Source organism: Gavialis gangeticus, unplaced genomic scaffold (genome assembly GCF_001723915.1).
Source record: "Gavialis gangeticus isolate Ggan-Ray unplaced genomic scaffold, GavGan_comp1, whole genome shotgun sequence".
Taxonomy (NCBI): domain Eukaryota; kingdom Metazoa; phylum Chordata; order Crocodylia; family Gavialidae; genus Gavialis; species Gavialis gangeticus.
In genome coordinates this window covers 25,870,127-25,882,738 of record NW_017729033.1, presented here as the reverse complement: position 1 = coordinate 25,882,738, position 12,612 = coordinate 25,870,127, and the positions used below count along the sequence as shown (strand labels likewise).

Genomic DNA, 12,612 nt, shown 5'->3' with positions numbered 1-12,612 from the left:
GGGGGGGGGGGGAGTGTGGCAGCATACAAATTGTCTAATTTTAAGGCTGTGTTACTGTTGAAAAGCAGGTCTAAGAAAAGACTTTCCAGAAAGGCAGGATTTGTGGCAAGTTGACTTACAAAATTGTGAATTTGTTTTGATCTTGAGCAGTGCAGAGTGAAGCCTTCAGGGCATCATCTCAGCAAGTGTTGGTAATTTTATTAATAGATTTCAAGGACTGCAAAAAACTGCTCTCTTATTAATATTTGAGCAGGTGTTGAGAAGTGAATTCATGAAATCAAAGCACTGGTGAGAGGTGCCTCCTGGGAGCATGAGGCTTTTATTTTTTAAAGAGCAAGCTGTATATGTTGTATAAAAATTAAAGGTAAAAGAATACATGGAAAGTGATGGAATAGTCCAAAGATTTTTAAAATTAATTTTAAAAAGATTATTTTCAAGAAAAATAATGAAATTCTATGTGGTCTAATTTTATAGATATAAGTGATAGTTTCAGTGATGGTTTCCTATAAAATTTGTAATTACATTTCTTAAGATTATGTCCTTAAATATAACATTTTAATGTCCATAAGATTTACTACAGCTGAGTTAATCTGAAGACTGGGCAGCATATTTTCCATTCTATAACATATAGTCTAGAGGGGTAACAGGCAGAGTTGGTGCCCTGAGCAAGCCCAGTGGGAGACTGGTATCACCCTCACTGCCTCCAAAGGTGGGGGAAGGGAGAGGTGCCCTGGCAGCAAGAGCAGCCCCATGGCATACCCATTCTGGGAACTCCAACAAAACAGTCGCCAGATGAGCTCTTGGTGCTGCTGCCACATACTCTGCCTGCCCCACTTGTTTCTCTTAAAGCAGTAGCAACAGCAGCAGCCGGGGTAAGCATGGGGCTGCTTTTGCTGCTGGGGCATGGAGATGCAGGGATGGGGTCATTTGCGATGTTTCTCCTAAGCTGGTGGCCTGGACAGGTGCCTCTCACCCCTAGTTTATTATGATGTACCCCATTAAAATACCATATTACTAGAGCATTAGGAGTGACAACAGTGGTCAGAAAGTGGGATAGTAAGTTTGCAAGCACTGCTTAACTCTGCACCTCTGTTTGCACTGTGATGGAGGATAGGATCCTCAGCTAGTAGATGGAAATACTGATGAACATTGTTGGTCCGTGGGTTTGTAATGTTTTCCCATCTGCTGGGTCAGAGGCAGATGGATAGGTAGGTGCTAAGACAGGGCTGCCAAAGTCCAGCCCATGGCCCAGATTGGGGCTGCAGCAGACTCCATTTCCCAGCAGCCCCTGTCCGTACCACTCTGGCTGGTCTCCATGAGCCATCCTGGCTTCACTGTCCCAGGGTCTCTATGGAGAAGAGCCCAAATGGTGCTGGTAGTGTGTGTGGCTGGGTGGGGAGCCACGCTGGGGCTGGGATCTTGTGGTAGTGATGGTACGGGGCTGGATCTAGGGCGGAGCTGTGATCTGCTACCCACGTACCCCTGTGGTGAGCATGGGTGCTGCAGGCAGGAATGTTTAGGTAGCAGATTGCGGCTCTTCCCCAACTCCAGCCCTCACTGTCACATCCACAAAATCTTGGCTCTGGATGCAGCTCCCTGCCCATCTCTGTGCCCTGCCCGTTTTGCTTGGGCTAGTCTCCATGGAGACCCTGGGAGCGTGAGGCTGTCATAGTCTTGTGCTGTCATAACCCCGCTGACCTGGAGACTAGTTGGAGCAGTATGGGCAGAACTGTTGGGAAATGAAGTCCAGCCACCTACTGGATCCACCATTTTGCCCACCCCTGTGCTAGGACCTGCCCACAACTAGTGCTGGCCTTGGCACCATCATAAGGAGAGTGCCCACAGCTGAATGCCACTGAAGCCCCACCTCCACGGGCCAGGTTCAAGAGTTCCACAGGCCATCGTTTGCTGACCCTTGCTTTACTTCATAGTTCTTAAGCATCCTCTAGTTTAGGTGCGACTGTGTACTTTATCATACAGTACACCCTGGGGTATCTGGATGGCAATTTTTTTTACTCATTTCTAACTCTTGGTATTTGTTTTACTATATTTAAAATACTGTACTCTAAAGTTAAAATAGCTTTTTACGTTCTGTATCTTGAGGTAGCCTATATCATTCCTCTCAAGATGCTGTGATTATACTTACCTGAAGAATTCAGGGTTCTGAACAACTTTTTTTTTGCATGGGAGTTTAGTTAAAAGCCACAGGAATGCTGTATCTATCTCAGGGTATAAATACACATTGCATGTCTTCCAGGAGAAAGCCTTTTGTCCCAAGATCATGCAGACACATGAGTTCATTGTGAAGCACCTATGAAGTATGCAATTTAAAATGTGCTAACACTTTTCCCTAGAACAGTGCTGTGTACGGTCTGTAAGTTAATTACGTGTGATTCAAGTTAATTGCGAGTCATTCCAGGGGTGGGCCTATCACTGTCACTGGCAGAGGAACAGCCCTTCAACTTGGAAGAGCTATGCATACAATGACTGTGCCGCCATGTTTTGATTAGGGTTAAAGCCCTGGACAACTAGAACTGCCTCAAATGAGGCATCTGTTTCCACCTTCATTTAGTTTCTCAAAAAGCATCTCTCCTGCAGTGTCGTTTTTCTTTCATCCTCAGCATTTCTGAGGTAAGAGGTATTCAGAAGGTTTGTGAAAGGCAAGAGATGGCTCTGCTTTGTTTACTGTGCCCTTTCATTGAATACAAAATTAAAGGCTCTCATAGCACTGTTAATTCACCTAAATGGCATGTACAGGAGTGGAAGTGCTATTATATTTGATCATACATTCACAGGTACTCATTTACCCAGACAATTACAAGGCACAATATCTGAAATGCCAAGAACACCCTATAATATAAAAGGTAAAAGCAGAGCACAGGATGGCACTTCCAATGCTAACACAATGGGAAGGAAATAGTTTGTTTATATGCTCAGAAGATGCTATAAAATGGGTTTTACCCTACTCTGTAGCAGGAGGAACTTCCCTCCCACCCCCACAGTCTAAACCAATCTGACCTAGGGGAAAAATTCCTTCTGACCCTACATTTGACAATTGGTCTTGCCTTTTTTCTCAGGGTCGCACCTCTAGGAAGGAACCTTTGAGCTTTCTATGCGTTTGCAGGAACATCAGAGCACCTCAGTCAAAAATTCAGCAAACCCCAAACCAAAAACAATCCCCACAGCTGTAGCTTGGGTTAACATCTCAGTGTTTCAGAAGAGGGCAACCTTCTCCTGCAGAAGTCAGCAGGATTTGAGTGGGGAGAAAAAAATCTCTTCTAGTCCATATGGGCAAACAGGAGAAGTGCTGGAGCATGGGATTAGCAGATACCTTCAGTGCTAGAAGAGTTCTCAGTACCTCTACAGGAGAAGGGAGCTTAGCTAAAGATTCCTCAGAAAAGTTACAAATTTAAAATGTTCTCATTTTAAGGCAAGTCCTAAGAGGAGAGGTTGAAGGAGCTAGGCTTGTTCTACTTGTGGAAATGGCATTTAAGACATAAATCCATATATGAATACATCACTGGATTGACCACTGTAGCCCCTTTCTTTACCTGTGGAAGGTGAAGGTCGTATGTCCTGTGTATTGTCAGGGTTAACTTTTAGTTTTGCTGATAGGTTAGACGATGGATTTGTATAGGATGGTTTGGATAGGGAAGATCCTGCTTAAAGCATAGGATTGCACTAGATGGCTTCTCAAGGTCTCTTCCAGCCCTATTTCCCTATGATTACTTGAATTTGGCTTAAATGCAATTTAGCTGTCTTCACTACACTTGCTAGTGTAACTAATAAGCAGAAATGAAATTAGAAGTTAGCTCATTGTTAGATTCTTTAACGCTTACATAAGTATACATATACAACTGGTAGCTAAATGCTGACTGCAGGCCTTGCTCGAGAGAAGTTAATAGGAGGGCTTTTTGGTACATTGTAGTATGTGTGTGTGACAGGGCTGGGCCGAGGGGTGCCGTGAACTCCCCTAGCGCCCCCCTTACCATGCCAAATTGGTTTCAATGCATCCTCTCTTCCCTGCCACATCTTTGTTGATATTGTTAAAGGGAGGCTGCCTTTTTACCCTCTTTGGCACAGTGCCCTGCGATGTCCCAGTCTGTGTCCTGCCTTCAATAACACTGTGCACTATAGCCTCTGGGGCTACGCGTGGGTCCTACAGTCACCCATGCCTTGACGGGTCCTCTGGCTCATCTTCCTCCATTGTCTGTGCCCTCACGGGTGCTCTCTGGCCTGTCCTGCAGCTGCTGCCTGCACTGGGGCCTTTCCCCGCGCTCTCGCCCGCACTGGGGCCAGGGTTGATACACCTCAAAACGCTGTGCCCTCTCTGGCGCGGGGTCTCCACGCTACCATGGAGCCCCCGTGAGGCCTCCTCCATCCCCTTATAGCCTCACCTGGTCCTTCGGTGTAACAACAGAATGTAATAACATGAGCCAATCGGCTACAACTCAAAGCTAAGCCTCCTGGCTAAAACGTAAACTCTAAACCATCAGGCCATTTATCCTCCCAAATCCCTACCAGGGCTTCCTCCACCCGGTCTCCTTCCACGGAAGCTGTTCAGGCCATTGGAGCTCTGTTGAAGCAGGCAAAGTAGAGAAGCCCGACTTCCTTGGCTGCCAGAGGGGAACTGAACTCCCTAGCTTCAGCCGGGATCACCTTTATATAGGTCAGGCCCTGCCCCTTTCCGGTCAGGTGGTATTCACTGGTTGTCTTGGCTACCCGCACCTGTGCTGCCCTGGTGACTGGCAGCTGAGCCTCCTCCTTCTCACCACTAGGGGTCTCTCCCGGGTCACTTCTATTTTAGGCGCAATGAGCAATATGACTGAATAACAGTTACAGTGAAGAAATGTTCTTTTAATTTTTTTTCACTCTTGTGTTTGTATATCCATGCCTTCCTGTATTTAAAATATTATTACTCCTTGGTAAATCTAGAAGCTGTAAGATAACATTTTTTTTCACTTTGCTAGGAGCTGTCTGCCAGACTGTTGTCTATTCATAGTGACCAAGACCGAATAGTGGTGACCTTTAAAACTTTTGAAGAGATATGGAAATTTACAACCTACTATACCCTTGGTTGGTAAAGTGATTTTATTATTATTATTATTATTTTAAATCCCAGAATTGTTCAATATGTTTGTAGGGGAAGATGTGTACATAAAACTAACTGAAAATAATTATTGAAAGGGTTTGATGGATAAAAACCGCGTTGCTCCACTCTTCCCCAGGACAAATGGGAAAGATTTCCCAGCTGTTCAAATGCTCCCAGAATTGGGAGTGGAAAACCAGCTGTTCCCCATGCCTTCCCCAGCCTGGGGTGACCCCTCTTGGGAATATTTCTACCCTGCAATGGTAGAAATGAATATCTTTCCACAGCCAGGGTGAACAACGTATGTTATGACACTGAACAGTTAGGAGATAATGTTTACCTGAAACTTTCCAACACATTCTGCTTCAGCAGTTTGTTTTCATGATCTTCAAAGTGTCTCTCGTGTTTATATAAACGCTTCTGTTTAGTATCAGAAATGGCTGATTGAAAAATCTTAATTTACTACTATTGTTACTGGTAGTCTATGCTAATTCACATCTGATATATCCATTAGACCTGTGTCGGAGACTCCAGCTAATATCACCAAGAACTTTGCATGTGTATGCGGAATTCTGCCAACACTGCAATCTAGCAATAGCCGCATGTTGTATTTTAACCACTAATTTAATTACCTAACTATTTACCGCTGCTTACAGCCTTTTGGAGAGGCTGTTGTGTTAACTTCATTAAAGGAAATATCTTGAATTGGATTCTTGCCAGGTTTTGTAAATCACTGCATGGAGAACTTGTTGCTGGATCAGTCTTTCTGGCTCTCTTCACAAGAGAAGAATAACGGTAAACAAGAAGAAGCCAGAATTGAAGTCTCTATAAATGAAGAGTCTCTACATTTGATGTACAGAGGTCTTTTAATGCAGGAAGGTAAGGAATAATGTATTTGCAATGACTATGCAGGGCCCCCTTACCTCTTAAAGATAGTATTTGGAATGCAAAAGGAAACATATTAAAGGTCTAATTCAGTCCTTTGCATTCAGTAGAAACCTCACTAGGAGGGGAGGTTCAAACAAATGCCATAGTATTGACTACAACATTAGAGGAATCTTAAATCTTTTTAGTATTAGAAGTACAGTGTAGGAGACAGCTGCAGAATATTTTTAACATATGTTTCTTTTACAATCCCAGTAAATAAATGCATTTGGGAGTGGATACTTAAAAAATGCTTGTCTCTTAAAATGCATAATGATCCAGATTCTACCATTCTTAGGGTGTGGACAGATGAGTAAATTATAATGAGGTCAATGGGAGGACTTTACCATGTGCTGTTTTATCTGCAGTAAGAGTTTTATTTGTCTATCCTATGGGAAATGGAAGCTCAGAAATTTTATCCCTGACTGTAATACCTGCTAAGTTTATCAGGGGGATTTTTTTCCTTACATCTTTAACTCAGTAAAATTTCTTCATCTGTCACATAGTCGCATAAGTATACTCATTTACATCAATAGGTAAGTGAGGCTGCAATATCATGCCATGGGGCAGTAAATCACTTGATATATCTTTTTGATACCATAAAAATATTGCAATCTAAGAATTCTACACATAATTTTTGTCTCAGCTTTATGGTTTGAACACATTGCAAGTTTTACACATTGAACACATTTTACGATTGTATTCTAGTTCACCCATAAAATTGCTTTAGGTTAGAAGCATTTCTAGTAACAGTTCCCAGATTAAGGGTTCTGATGACATATGGGGTTTGTGACCCCATTTGAACACAGCTGGAAATGCTAGTTTCATAGCAGAAGTCGGTTGTAAGCTTGGAAAGATTGAAAACACTGAAATAGAGGTTAAAAACAAATTGGGACAAACTTGTATGACAAAATAGTCTAATGAATTCTATTCAGTTAAAATAGTAAGTTGGCCTACTTTAAAGCACGCGCAACATTAAAACGACTGAAGTACTACAAAATTTGAAACCTGACGTGCATTGCTTTTATTTTAAGGGACATTCTTTGTCTTGTGTTCTGACAACCTCATAAAAGAGGTGACAGCTGCAGATACTGTAGCGAAAGTTTATCAGAATGAGTTTGTGACTGAAGACACATCTGGTGGATCACTGAGTGATGACCTGACTTTAGACAATAAAGTCACTACAGAACCTTTGATTCCTTTTCATCAGTAGGTACCCGACTTGAGTCTTCTATTTCATAAGTACAAGTATATTTATTTACATATAGACACTTTAAAATGAAGGCATTTGGGGCTGGCTTTGTGGATATCACCCTGTATTCAGGAAGTCCATTGATCTTTCTCATTCCCTTCTTACGCTTCTTACTTCCTCAGTGCTGTAAGGAAAATGCCTAAGGTCATATGGAATAATAAATCAAGTGCCTTTTTCTTGACTTACAATGGCTTTCCATTTTCAATGCAGTAGAAAGCATGTTGGTTTTGAGAATTTTTAGGTTGGTGGATACGTTTTTACTTTCCACATGTGAACAACTGTAACTCAGAAATGTCTGAGTGGGGAGAGATCACTAGCTTATTATGTCATTCCACCATTTGGCAACGTCTTGTTGCAGCCTCCTTGGGGCTCAGCCTCATGTTGTTAATCTGTCAGTGGGCCTTCCCCTCTTCATTATTGCAGGGATTAGCAGAACGTCGTTTTCTGGCCCATAGAGGTCTGAGGCTGAAGTAGGCCCCATAAGTAAGTGCTTAGTAGTGGGTACTAGGAAACCCCAGGCCACTGACTCTTAGAAAAATATCAGAAACACCATTTTTACTGCTGCTAAGAGAGCAAGCAAACAAAAGCAAATACAAAATGGCTTCTGCTGCCTTCCCTGAAGAAACACATTGGCTAAACCAGTCTTTGAGCCAGAATAATTCTTTAATTTTAGCTACCGTATTTTCTCATGTTCCACATGCCCCAAACAAGACATGCATCTTGTTCTTGGAAGGTACAGTATATAAAACGAGAGATTCCTAGAGCTAGGTCTGACTGTGACATAAGATTAAGTCCTCTTGGAAACTTAAGAGTGTTTAGGAAGGATAGCATCCCAGGGGACACCCTGGATGAGGCAGCCAGAGCTGCTTCTAGGTATGGCAGGGCATGCATAAGCTACAGTGTTCAGCCAGTAGAGACTGTGGTTGTGAGGGAATAAACACAGGACTCTGCCCATTCTGCATGCCAGGGTCACAGAAGTGGCAGCTGTTCTGGCAGCATTAGAGCACAATGTTTGCATACTTCTAATTTTGGAAGGCTGATTTTTGTTCGGGGGGTGGAAGGGTGTGCATAGTTAATAAAGTATTTGATTTTGTTCATGTAACTCACAACACAATACTGGGGAAAAAGTGCGAGACATTGAAACTTAGCTCTCTAGATAGTCAAGGCTACTTTTGCTCTTTAACAAAATGTGCTTATTGTTTGTACTGTGGTGGAACCGACAACCTAGCCCCTTAGTCAGCATTTGCCGTGCAAGGCACAGGACAGGTAACAGAATAAAAAGATGCTCCCTGCCCCAAAGAGATTCAGTTTGAAATGAATGTAAGATTTTATTTATTTATTTTTTTACTGGCACTTTGCAAACCTGAAAATAGAGAAATGTGTTAAATTTCACATTGAATATCTTAGCATAGCTATTTTATGTGGCTAAATGCAGTTAGAGCTTCTGTGTTAACTTTGCAATAGCTTAAATACTGCTACCATCAGTACCTGAGGAAGAAGAGTTAGTGAGAAATTTTACATAAAAAGAAAATTTTCAGAGAGAAAATATTTGTGGAAATTGGTGAGATTTCCCCCCCCCCCTTTTTTTTCCTTCTAGTTTTTACCTCTAATGAATATTTGATCATAATATGATTTGCATAATCAAGAGGATGGAGTATGATTTTATGACATTTCAATAATTTCCATATATGATCCTTAGTTGCCAGAGTGAAAGAAGTTTACAATTCTGAAAACCACAGGAAAAAAAAACACTAAAATGAATAATAGACTTAAAGAAGTAGGCATAAAATATCATTGGGACTGTCAAAACATTTTAGTGAGGTGTTTTTTAACTTAATTTAACACTTTTTTTCCCCCCCACCTTTCTCTTCTAGGTGGTTTCTTAAAGTCTGTTCTGATTCTATTGATTTTGCTTGCAAAACAAATTCTCAACCCAGTGAGCAAATTGGTAAGAAATTCTTTCTAATCCTTTTATCTATTCTTTTTATCTATCATGGAGCTAAACTTTAAATGATTTAGAAATGCTAATAGTATACCTTAGAGTAGAAGAATTGTTTTCAAATCGTTGTATTGCGCTGCTAGTGATACATAGAAGTCTGTTTTTTATATCTCAGTACAGTACATTTCTAGAGCATCTTTCATCCAAAAATTCTTAACAGACTATGTATGTCTAATTCTTGTTTTAGCAATGATGATGTGCAGCACATTTTGACTTAAAAGGCTTATCCATTCTACTTTTCAATGCTATTTTATTGCATTTCTTATAATACTACTCATTCACATGAGGATGATGGATCAAGCAGCTTTATAAAACAATCTAGTCAAAAGGAATGGGAATAAGTTTATAGACTCTTCCCAAAAGTATGTATTTAAAGTTTGCCAATTAGAAAGGTAAATCAGAAAAATCCAAGGATTTTAATATGTATGTTGTCATACATACAGATGCCCTGCCCCATGGCTAAAACTGCCACAAATACAAAGATTAATTATTTACCACTCACTGGCATTTCCTGTTTGTATACTAATCCAGAAGTGAAACAGTGCTGTGCATGGATGCTATACAAGGCATTTACTGTAGGCCAAATCCTGCGGACCATACTAGGGCAAAGTACTGGTGTCAACAATTAAACCCTTAAAGCTCTGATATTGTTTGAAAATTGAGAGATGTAGCTGGGACAAATTAGGAGGAGGGAAATTTCATCAAATTTTAAAAAGCTTTTTTCAAACGTCAAAATTTCAGAAAATACTTCAACCAACTCTAGGGATACTTGAAAAAATAGCAGTTGTTTCATTTTTAGTTTTGAAATGCTGAAAAGTGAATGGAATTGCCCAAGTATTGTAAGGATTGACTGACTGACTGTGGGATTGACTTTCTCTTTGTTCTATACTGAAGTGCTCTAAATAGTAATAGCTTGCTTTTAAAGTACCTAAAGGTAATAAATCTTTCCTCAGAAAAGTCATTCAACAATCTCAGGATTATCACAGGCCATTATTGTTTCCTTTTATTATGCTGAGTTGCAGTCTGCCTATCTCTTCAAATTAATGCATCTCCAAATCCTTATTGTGCAGCAACAGGATCTTCTCTAGCAGTGACCAGCTACGAAAGTGCTGCTCCTGAAGAGATTAGCTTCCAGAAGGGGGACAAAATTGAAATCATTGGCTACTTCATTGAATGCATGCCATGGTTTATTGGAAGGCATGTATTTACTGGTCAAATTGGTTTTGTAAAGACAACTCATGTTATACCTGACACCTCTAGAACTGAGTAAGTTGTATGTGTATAATAATTTATCTGTGGCCCTTTTTCGTTTATTTTTTTAATTGCTGATAGTTTTCAAATGCGTATTATATTTAAAACTCTTTAGATCTCTTTGTAGAGATAATTAGCATAGTGTGATGTGTTTCCATGTCAACAAATAGAAGGGAAACTATAGCACAAGGTGTGATGCTCTCCATTATTAATTTCAGATCCAGATCTCTGTATTGAGAGAGAGAGAGAGAGTTCATGTAGTATCAGGATTGATCATCACGAATATATTTGATCAGTTTACTTTCTTGGATCAGAAATTCCAGCCAGTTTTTCTATTACAGTTGCCTCCATATTTGGTGACCTCCAGTAATCAGGTTTAAATAGATGCAGGCACTTTTGCTTTGAGTGTGGGCAGTCTGTGTACACTACAAACTTCAGCTTGGATTGCAGTGTAGATCTTAGTTGCATTGCAAATCTTAGTTGAGTTCCTTCATTAATGACTGTAAAGAAAGCTTGAAGGCTCTTTTTTTAAAGCCTTGTTGGAAATTTAACCTTCAAAGTTTAATGCAAAGGCAATAACATAACATACTTAGTCTTGCCACAGTGAATGAATTAATATTTTAATAAATGATGTACTACAGTACAGAAATATCAATAAAGCTTTCTCTGATTTGCTTCAAGAGTGATTACCAGTTTCAAAATTGGCATTTATCAATGCATATTGGCATGCAGAGTAACCATTATAAATTTATCCACTGAGCTGGCAGCACTCACAAACTGTGTTATCCTCTAGTGGGCAAACTGTTAAAGTGGGAGGTAATGCACACTATGATAGTGTATGGAAGCCAAATATACTTTATTCCTATGCATTCATTGAATAAATATGGGGCAAACCACTTTATTCAAAACTGCTGCTTCATTTGTAGCTCCCAAAATTTGGATTTTCTGGAAGAGGAAGAGAAATTGTTTCTCGCCAAAGAAAAAAATGCTGTGGAAGAGGATGTGATTCGTTTAGTAAAGCAAACATTAAATACAGAAGTTTTCACTGTATATAGAATAGGTAAGGATGGATTTTATTCTCTGAAAAACTGATTCTTTCCTCAGGACCCATGACTGATTCCTGTTAACCCCCAGGTATTTTTATTCACTCTTTCTATAGTTGTCAGTGCTATGTTTTCCACTTTGTTGTTGCTGTTAGAAATTGCATGCAAAAGTCCTTTTAGATCATCTTTGCTTTTCCTGCTGATGCAACACTGTCTCTTCAAGGTATTCATCAATTCCTTTTGTCCACTTTTAAATGGACTAAGTAATGTTTCTTCTGTGACCCCAAGACACTATTCTATGGTTAAGTAGATTTTGGAGCTTTCAAACACAGAGCGGCATTATAAAAGTGGCAGAGCATACACTCAGTTACTGTCTGTTTTATGGTATTATTAATAAACCTGGTGTAATTGTTGAATGCTAATGAAAACAAAAACACATACCTCTGAGCTTGAATATGCTCTCAAAAGACTGTAGAAGTCCTACCTGTAACTGTCAGTACCAATGTAATATTTTCTTTTAGTAGAAGTGGCTTTTTGATATAGTCACTGCTTTTAAAGCCCTCTCACCTTTCGCAATGGATAGAAATAACAGGAAAAGTGAATTCAATGTCCCATTCTTTTACTAAATCAAGGCCAAGACTGTTTCCTGATTTTAGTACAAATAGGATTAAGCCTGCATTTGCCAGAGACCAGTTTCTTGTATTTAATCCATTTTCCCTTGCATAATATTTGACAAGTATAACATGTCTCAGAAAAAAGTGCCTCATCATGCCTTGCCATGTATTTCAGTTTATTTAACATGCTTTCCATGATCTGGCCTGTTATGTAACTTATGGATTGGCAGATGCCTAACTGGTATAACTTTAGTCAAATCAGTAGAGCCATATCAGATCTTTTAGTGCTGCATACTGATCCTACATCTTCACAGTTTCATAATTTCTGGGGTTGCTATACTCCGTTATTTGCCATCAATTCAGTGATGACACTTACACACACAGTGAGGAACAAAATATAATTCCCTCAAATACAGAATGCATAGGTTAAATCAAGAAAC

The 12,612-nt window shown here is 40.1% G+C and overlaps 1 protein-coding gene across 6 annotated transcripts in view; it reads left to right on the top strand.

Annotated features, from left to right (window-relative positions):
* SH3TC1 (SH3 domain and tetratricopeptide repeats 1) overlaps nt 1-12,612 on the top strand; it is a 92,072-nt gene that overhangs the window by 28,329 nt on the left and 51,131 nt on the right. For all 6 annotated transcript variants that reach the window (XM_019526379.1, XM_019526382.1, XM_019526377.1 and 3 more), the window contains 6 exons: nt 4,971-5,076; nt 5,810-5,968; nt 7,048-7,222; nt 9,140-9,213; nt 10,335-10,530; nt 11,442-11,575. In XM_019526379.1, coding sequence (XP_019381924.1) covers nt 4,971-5,076; nt 5,810-5,968; nt 7,048-7,222; nt 9,140-9,213; nt 10,335-10,530; nt 11,442-11,575 — 844 coding nt within the window. The remainder of the gene's footprint in view (nt 1-4,970; nt 5,077-5,809; nt 5,969-7,047; nt 7,223-9,139; nt 9,214-10,334; nt 10,531-11,441; nt 11,576-12,612) is intronic.